Source organism: Kogia breviceps, chromosome 2 (assembly GCF_026419965.1).
Source record: "Kogia breviceps isolate mKogBre1 chromosome 2, mKogBre1 haplotype 1, whole genome shotgun sequence".
NCBI lineage: Eukaryota > Metazoa > Chordata > Mammalia > Artiodactyla > Physeteridae > Kogia > Kogia breviceps.
Window position 1 is genome coordinate 179,901,551 of NC_081311.1, and position 9,816 is coordinate 179,911,366.

Consider the following 9,816-nt stretch of genomic DNA (forward strand, 5'->3'; position numbering starts at 1 on the left):
ATAGTTACAATAGAAAATAAATAGTTGAAGTTAATTTTCCTTCTTTAGGTCATAAGTCTGGAATTAGTTTCCACTTCTATAGACACTTGTAGTCACTTCTCGATATGCCTATTTAGAATCCATCTTCTTTTTTGAAAAATTTATTTATTTATTTTATATTTATTTTTGGCTGTGTTGGGTCTTTGTTTCTGTGTGAAGGCTTTCTCCAGTTGCGGTGAGCGGGGTCCACTCTTCATCGCGGTGCGCAGGCCTCTCATTGTCGCGGTCTCTCCCATTGCAGAGCACAGGCTCCAGAGGCGCAGGCTCAGTAGTTGCGGCTCACGGGTCTAGCCGCTCCGTGGCATGTGGGAACTTCCCAGACTGGGGCACGAACCCGTGTCCCATGCACTGGCAGGCGGATTCCTAACCACTGTGCCACCAGGGAAGCCCACCTTCTTAATGAAAGATAAATTCTTATCTTGCACTATCCTTTGCTGTCCCAGGACTCTGTTTTCTGTCATTAACTAGCATCTCATTAGGTGAGCCTCCCTGTTGCTAACCATCTCAGGTGGAATGTATGCTCATTTTTCCATTATTTTTTAGAGTTAAATTACAAGCCCAGCAGGGTAGCAACTGCATCTAATTGATTTTCTCTATTGCCTAACATTTCTGTTGGTGCCTAATGTATTTTTTCACACTCCTCTAGTATTCATTTTTTGCAATATAATTGAGAATTGGTATTACCACTAATATTGAAAAACAGCAATATCTAAGGCCTCCTTAGCGAATATGATCTCTTTGTTGATGGACTGAACTCTGAGCAGGGATTAGAGAATATTGGGAAAGGAAAGTCAACTTAGGAGCAATAGAGAAGCAGCAGGAGGTAATGGAAAGAAGAGATCCATTTTTGGTAAAATATAACTTTGTGTTTTTAAACTCACTATGTGACTCTGGACAAGTACCTTGAGCTCTCAGGGGCCCTGTAAAATCAAGGCAGTTAGATAATCTCAGAGTTCAGAATTCTGACATTTGATTTTACAAAAAAGAGAGAAACATTAACTTTAAGAACAATTTTGAGGAAAGTCACCTCAAAAATTAAAAATCCTGCCTTCCCTTTTTTGCAGCCAGGTCAACATGTAGATTATTCCATTGTTATTTTATTTCATAGACTGCATAGTTGTTTAAAATTGTTTTTTCACTTTCTAGTCTAGTATATACTTTTATAATAAACTTCCTCAGTAATCCCCACTCAACTTTAATAATTTTACTATATTTTTTTTCTTGTTTTGCATCCCCATTTATAGACTCCTAACTTCTTCCTCTATACACTGTCCTTCCTACTGCCTTGCTCTGTGACTGACTCTTGAAAACAAAATGGAAGAGGATGGCATGGAGGTGATACTAGCATTTTTCTTTAACATTCACTAATAACTATACATTTCCAGTGTAACACAACTTAATTTCTATTTTCCTGGGTATAAAAGTATATTTTTAAAGTGCCATATTCATAACAATTACAAAGATAGAGATAAAAATACTTGCTTTTTAAATAACTCCTTGATGGATGACAAAGTCCAGTTCCTATACAAAGACTTTGTCCTCTCCGCCAATTTATATACCCCTTCTTTTCATGTTCTGTCTTCTAATTTGTCTATATTTTCCTCTTTTCACAAGTTAAAAACATGTATCTCCTTTTAGATTTTTTAATCCTAACTTTCCAACCTCTTGATTTTCTCATTCTTCCCTCTTAAGTAACACTGGCACACATATATCCCTTCCACCTGTATCCTTAAGTCCTCTCTTCCAGTACCAAGACATAGGATTGGATCTAGGCAAAACTATGAGGAAATACACCTTTCTGTGCCCTCTACCTCTCCAGTTAAAATTGTCTTTCCTTCTCCTTTTGGCGTCACCATTTTCTTTATCTTTTTTAAAACATCTTTAATGGAGTATAACTGTTTTACAATGGTGTGTTAGTTTCTGCTTTACAACAAAGTGAATCAGTTATACATATACATATGTTCCCGTATCTCTTCCCTCTTGTGTCTCCCTCCCTCCCACCATCCCTATCCCACCCCTCTAGGTGGTCACAAAGCACCGAGCTGATCTCCCTGTGCTATGTGGCTGCTTCCCACTAGCTATCTAATTTACATTTGGTAGTGTATATATGTCCATGCCACTCTCTCACTTCATCACAGCTTACCCTTCCCCCTCCCCATATCCTCAAGTCCATACTCTAGTAGGTCTGTGTTTTATTCGCATCCTACCCCTAGTCTCTTCATGACATTTGTTTTTCTTAGATTCCATATATATGTGTTAGCATGTGGTATTTGTTTTTCTTTCTGACTTACTTCACTCTGTATGACAGACTCCATGTCCATCCACCTCATTACAAATAACTCAGTTTCATTTCTTTTTATGGCTGAGTAATATTCCATTATATATATGTGTCACATCTTCTTTATCCATTCATCTGTTGATGGACACTTAGGTTGCTTCCATGTCCTGGCTATCGTAAATAGAGCTGCAATAAACATTTTGGTACATGACTCTCTTTGAATTATGGTTTTCTCAGGGTATATGCCTAGTAGTGAGATTGGGGGGTCATATGGTAGTTCTATTTGTAGTTTTTTAAGGAACCTGCATACTGTTCTCCATAGTGGCTGTATCAATTTACATTCCCACCAGCAGTGCAAGAAGGTTCCCTTTTCTCCACACCCTCTCCAGCATTTATTGTTTGTAGAGATTTTGATGATGGCCAGTCTGACTGGTGTGAGATGATATCTCATTGTAGTTTTGATTTGCATTTCTCTAATGATTAATGATGTTGAGCATTCTTTCATGTGTTTGTTGGCAATCTGTATATCTTCTTTGGAGAAATGTCTATTTAGTTCTTCTGCCCATTTTTGGATTGGGTTGTTCGTTTTTTTGTTATTGAGCTACATGACGTGCTTATAAATTTTGGAGATTAATCCTTTGTCAGTTGCTTCATTTGCAAATATTTTCTCCCATTCTGAGGGTTGTCTTTTGCTCTTGTTTATGGTATCCTTTGCTGTGCAAAAGCTTTGAAGTTTCATTAGGTCCCATTTGTTTTTGTTTTTATTTCCATTTCTCTAGGAGATGGGTCAAAAAGGATCTTGCTGTGTTTTATGTCATAGAGTGTTCTGCCTATGTTTTCCTCTAAGAGTTTGATAGTGTCTGGCCTTACATTTAGCTCTTTAACCCATTTTGAGTTTATTTTTGTGTGTGGTGTTAGGGAGTGTTCTAATTTCATACTTTTACAGGTAGCTGTCCAGTTTTCCCAGCACCACTTATTGAAGAGGCTGTCTTTTCTCCACTGTATATCCTTCCCTCCTTTATCAAAGATAAGGTGACCATATGTGTGTGGATTTATCTCTGGGCTTTCTATCCTGTTCCATTGATCTATATTTCTGTTTTTGTGCCAGTACCATACTGTCTTGGTTACTGTAGCCTTGTAGTATAGTCTGAAGTCAGGGAGACTGATTCCTCCAGCTCCATTTTTCGTTCTCAAGACTGCTTTGGCTATTCGGGATCTTTTGTGTTTCCATACAAATTGTGAAATATTTTGTTCTAGTTTGGTAAAAAATGCCAATGGTAGTTTGATAGGGATTGCATTGAATCTGTAGATTGCTTTGCGTAGTAGAGTCATATTCACAATGTTGATTCTTCCAATCCAGGAACATGGTATATCTCTCCATCTATTTGTATCATCTTTAATTTCTTTCATCAGTGTCTTATAATTTTCTGCTTACAGGTCTTTTGTCTCCTTAGGTAGGTTTATTCCTAGATATTTTATTCTTTTTGTTTCAATGGTAAATGGGAGTGTTTTCTTAATTTCACTCTCAGATTTTTCATCATTAGTGTATAAGAATGCCAGAGATTTCTGTGCATTAATTTTGTATCCTGCTACTTTTTCTGGTAGCATCCTTAGGATTCTCTATGTATAGTATCATGTCATCTGCAAACAGTGACAGCTTTACTTCTTCTTTTCCGATTTGGATTCCTTTTATTTCTTTTTCTTCTCTGATTGCTGTGGCTAGAACTTCCAAAACTATGTTGAATAATAGTGGTGAGAGTGGGCAACCTTGTCTTGTTCCTGATCTTATATGTGGAAATGATTTCAGTTTTTCACCACTGAGAACGATGTTGGCTGTGGGATTGTCATTTATGGTCTTTATTATATTGAGGAAAGTTCCCTCTATGCCTACTTTCTGGAGGGTTTTTCATCATAAATGGGTGTTGAATTTTGTCAAAAGCTTTTTCTGCATCTATTGAGATGATCATATGGTTTTTCTCCTTCAGTTTGCTGATATGGTGTATCACATTGATTGATTTGCATATATTGAAGAATCCTTGTATTCCTGGAATAAACCCCACTTGATCATGGTGTATAATTCTTTTAATGTGCTGTTGGATTCTGTTTGCTAGTATTTTGTTGAGGATTTTTGCATCTCTGTTCATCAGTGATACTGGCCTGTAGTTTTCTTTCTTTGTGACGTCTTTGTCTGGTTTTGGTATCAGGGTGATGGTGGCCTCATAGAATGAGTTTGGGAGTGTTCCTCCCTCTGCTATCTTTTGGAAGAGTTTCAGAAGGATAGGTGTTAGCTCTTCTCTAAATGTTTGATAGAATTCGCCTGTGAAGCCATCTGGTCCTGGGCTTTTGTTTGTTGGAAGATTTTTAATCACAGTTTCAAATTCAGTGCTTGTGATTGGTCTGTTCATATTTTCTATTTCTTCCTGGTTCAGTGTCAGAAGGTTGTGCTTTTCTAAGAATTTGTCCATTTTTTCCAGGTTATCCAATTTATTGGCATAGAGTTGCTTGTAGTAATCTCTAATAATCTTTTGTATTTCTGCAGTGTCCGTTGTTACGTCTCCTTTTTCATTTCTAATTCTACTGATTTGGGTCTTCTCCCTTTTTTTCTTGATGAGTCTGGCTAATGGTTTATCCATTTTGTTTATCTTCTCAAAGAACCAGCTTTTACTTTTATTGATCTTTGCTATTGTTTCCTTCATTTCTTTTTCATTTATTTCTGATCTAATCTTTATGATTTCTTTCCTTCTGCTAAATTTGGGTTTCTTTTGCTCTTCTTTCTCTAATTGCTTTAGGTGCAAAGTTGTTTATTCGAGATGTTTCCTGTTTCTTAAGGTAGGATTGTATTGCTATAAACTTCCCTCTTACAACTGCTTTTGCTGTGTCCCATAGGTTTTGGGTCGTCGTGTCTCCATTGTCATTTGTTTCTAAGTATTTTTTGATTTCCTCTTTGATTTCTTCAGTGATCACTTCGTTATTAAGTAGTGTATTGTTTAGCCTCCCTGTGTTGGTATTTCTTACGGATCTTTTCCTGTAATTGTTATCTAGTCTCAGAGCATTTTGGGCGGAAAAGATACTTGATACAATTTCAATTTTCTTAAATTTACCAAGGCTAGATTTGTGACCCAAGGTATGATCTATCCTGGAGAATGTTCCATGAGCACTTGAGAAAAAAGTGTATTCTGTTGTTTTTGGATGGAATGTCCTATAAATATCAATTAAGTCCATCTTGTTTAATGTATCATTTAAAGCTTGTGTTTCCTTATTTATTTTCATTTTGGATGATCTGTCCATTGGTGAAAGTGGGGTGTTAAAGTCCCCTACTATGATTGTGTTACTGTTGATTTCCCCTTTTATGGCTGTTAGTATTTGCCTTATGTATTGAGGTGCTCCTATGTTGGGTGCATAAATATTTACAATTGTTATATCTTCTTCATGGATCGATCCCTTGATCATTATGTAGTGTCCTTCTTTGTCTCTTGTAATAGTTTTTATTTTAAAGTCTATTTTATCTGATATGAGAATTGCTACTCCAGCTTTCTTCTGATTTCCATTTGCATGGAATATCTTTTTCCATCCCCTCACTTTCAGTCTCTATGTGTCCCTAGGTCTGAGGTGGGTCTCCTGTAGACAGCATATATATGGGTCTTGTTTTTGTACCCATTCAGCCAGTCTGTGTCTTTTGGTGGGAGCATTTAATCCATTTACATTCAAGGTAATTATTGACATGTATGTTCCTATTACCATTTACTCAATTGTTTCGGGTTTGTTCCTGTAGGTCTTTTCCTTCTCTTGTGTTTCTTGCCTAGAAAATTCCCTTTAGCATTTGTTGTAAAGCTCGTTTGGTGGTGCTGAACTCTCTCAGCTTTTGCCTGTCTGCAAAGGTTTTAATTTCTCCGTCAAATCTGAATGAGATCCTTGCTGGGTAGAGTAATCTTGGTTGTAGGTTTTTCTCCTTCACCACTTTAAATATGTCCTGCCACTCCCTTCTGGCTTGCAGTTTCTGCTGAAAGATCAGCTGTTAAACGTATGGGGATTCCCTTGTGTGTTATTTGTTGTTTTTCCCTTGCTGCTTTTAATATTTTTTCTTTGTATTTAATTTTTGATAGTTTGATTAATATGTGTCTTGGCATGTTTCTCCTGGATTTATCCTGTATGGGATTCTCTGTGCTTCCTGGACTTGATTGACTATTTCCCTTACCATATTAGGGAAGTTTTCAACTATAATCTCTTCAAATATTTTCTCAGTCCCTTTCTTTTTCTCTTCTTTTTCTGGGACCCCTATAATTCGAATGTTGGTGCGTTTAATATTGTCTCAGAGGTCTCTGAGACTGTCCTCAGTTCTTTTCATTCTTTTTTCTTTCTTCTGCTCTGCAGTAGTTATTTCCACTATTTTATTTTCCAGGTCACTTATCTGTTCTTCTGCCTCAGTTATTCTGCTATTGATCCCATCTATTTTTAATTTCATTTATTGTGTTACTCATCGTTGCTTGCTTCCTCTTTATTTCTTCTAGGTCCTTGTTAAATGTTTCTTGCATTTTGTCTATTCTATTTCCAAGATTTAGGATCATCTTTATTATCATTATTCTGAATTATTTTTCAGGTAGACTGCCTATTTCCTCTTCATTTGTTAGGTCTGGTGGGTTTTTACCTTGCTCCTTCATCTGCTGTGTTTTTTTCTGTCTTTTAATTTTGCTTACTGTGTTTGGGATCTCCTTTTTGCAGGCTGTAGTTTCATAGTTCCCGTTGTTTTTGGTGTCTGTCCCCAGTTGGCATCACCATTTTCTAAAGGTCTCTTCTGTCCCTCTGGTTACTCATAATGGATTCCGGTGGGCCTTCCGTAGTGCCCCAAATTCTGGACTTTTAATGATTTCATTTCCTGCAACCAAGACTGCACCAGGTCCCATTCTCTCAAGGTGCTCTTAAGATCTGAATCATTTGATGTCCCAAAATGAACTAATAGTTCATGTATTCTCTTTCCCTAGGCAAAAGTATTATTATCAGGGGCTTTCAGGGATTTTGGTTACTTAGGAATAATATAAGTTATCATAGTGAAAACATTTTAGCATGCATGACTTTCACCCTCTTTAAATATGCCATGTCCAGCAGAAATTGACTAAAATGGAGAAAATGTCTAAAGTAGAAAACTGATATGCCAGCTACTTTACAGAAGAGGAAGGAAATTATTAACGTTTCTAAAGATAAAATTTCTTAATGAAAAAATTTATTCACCTGAGGGTTTATTTTTAATTTTTAGGTAAAATGGAATTGTAAGGAAAATATACCACCTTAGCATTCAGCTTGTCAGCAACAGATATACATTTTAAGTTCCTTTATTCTTTTATTTTTAACTATTGAGTTTTCATCACTTAGGAACTTCACTGTATATAAATTTCTTTCTCTCTCCCTTCCCCTGGATTTCCTTTCACCATTACTTTGAATAAAATATGACACAGACATTGCCCCAAATCCCTCTATAATCTATTTGCCAAGTGTTTCACCATTTATAAAGCACTTTGAAATACATTAGCACATTTGGTTCTTACCACCCTGTGAGATAGATATGGTAGACTAGATGCCCGTTTTACAAATGGGAAAACCAGTGCTCAGAGAAATTGTGATATGCTCTTTAAGTCATGTATCTAGTGAGGAATAGAACCAAGAAGCCAATTATTGTCTTCTAACCACCTCCACCTACCCAGACTCTTTCCCTGCTGAATTCCACACAGAACCTACTGTGGGAAAATTATGTAAAGTTTCACTTTTGTGTTGTTTCCGATTTAAGAACAATGAAGTAAAAATATTAATGATTTAAAATTTTAAATCCAAACCCACACCCGTGTAATCACAGAGTGCCTTGTGATTTTAAATCCTATCCACCAAATTCACAAAGGCAAATCAACTTCTCCCTCGCACTATATATATCAGAATGCCTGTAAGGTGTAAGTAAGTAAGTAAGGCATCAGGCACTGCAAGCAAACCTAGAGTGAGATGAGGTATATAGATAAACTTTGGTTTCTATGATGCATATTATTTGCAAATATTTATATTATTAATTTTAGGCTGGGAATTACCTTCTAAAATGAAGTATATCGAATGTCTTTTTGGATTTCTCCAGTTTTCAAACATTCTTCTGAATATGCAACAACTCACAGAAGCCAGTTCCTTTCTTAATCTCCCTGCACCCTATCTGGTGAGGATGTAATAGCTGGCTATGTAATTTAGAAAGCAAACATGAGTGTAAGAGCACAAAAATAAATAAATAAATAAAAAGAAAGATGTTGCAATAAGCAGAGTAGACAGATTGTAGCAGTAAAGTGATTCAATAATACTCTTGAAGCATCACATACATATTAACCTTGGCACTTCTAGTAAATAATTTTTCTTATCAACCAACTTTTCTATTGGTTTTGGTTTTTAAGTACATTTCTCCCCCATTTACTGTACCTTTCATCTGAAACTTTTCCTCATCTCATTTTTAACAGAATTCATTAGGAAAATTTATGAAAGCATTTTGGCCCAAAATCTAGAATTCAACACAAGTTCCAATTCAACCAGTAACAAGATGTATCCTTTTCTTGCCCGGGCCATGTCCTGGTTTATTCTTTTAATTTACGGAAATCAAGAGGCAGCTTTGGGGGCATGTTTAGACTCACCCCATTAGCTGTAAGACAGATGCAGGGATGATTTCAAAATATCTCATTCCTGCTTTAGAAAATGTTTTAAAACTCTTCTCCTTCTCTTTTTACCTGTCATGAACACTACGTTTTAAAATTGTCTGGAGCCTTTCCCCCAGGACCCCTTCCCTTGTTTTACTCACCGGCTGCCTTTTGACACCTAGCCAATTTTTCCAGACCAGGACGTGAAGCTGATGAACCGGAGAAGCCATCCTTCAAAATCCACAAACAAGAGAATTGCTCTCTTTTCCTCCAAACCTCAAAAGAACAATTGGTTCCCCGTCCAACTTGCTGCGTGTGTCAATGGGTCAGAAGCCTTTTCATGGCATAGCCTTCCTGTGGGCTGGGGTAAGAAACCCACAGATCTTCTTTCCCTTTTGGATTTTTCCCTTGGGTTAATCCTGATCAAGGAACACTTCTCAACTAACTCTTTCTCTCAAACAAGGACCCAGACCAGGATATTTTGGTGGCTTTTGCTTATTTTAAAATAACATCCAGTTGCTGCTTGTTGCATAAAGTTTAGACTCAAGAGAGAATGAATATCCTTCAGATACTGCCTTGCCAAAAGGAAAAAAAAAAAAAAAAAAAAAGCTGAGCCCACACCTCCTACTCTCCATAAAATTAACTGCCTATCCACACCTTTGAGCAGGTGTCACCTGGCCTGGACATGTCATGAGGAGTTAGGTGGGACCCTTGCCAGGCCAGTAGGACTTGTCCTACATTCTCTCGCTTTCTTCACTACATAGTGCCTGCTCTAGCAGAGGCAGGGCACAGAGAGCGTGTTACAGCCTCTGGAACTAATGACTCTCATAACAAAGTGTCATTTAA

General features: G+C 37.0%; 1 protein-coding gene across 1 annotated transcript in view; it reads right to left on the reverse strand.

The window, feature by feature from the left end:
• The window catches only part of ABCA12 (ATP binding cassette subfamily A member 12), a 189,950-nt gene extending 180,750 nt beyond the window's left edge, over window positions 1-9,200 (reverse strand). Inside the window, exon 1 of the mRNA XM_067026824.1 lies at window positions 9,132-9,200. Coding sequence (XP_066882925.1) covers window positions 9,132-9,200 — 69 coding nt within the window. The remainder of the gene's footprint in view (window positions 1-9,131) is intronic.
• Between the last annotated feature and the right edge of the window lie 616 nt (window positions 9,201-9,816).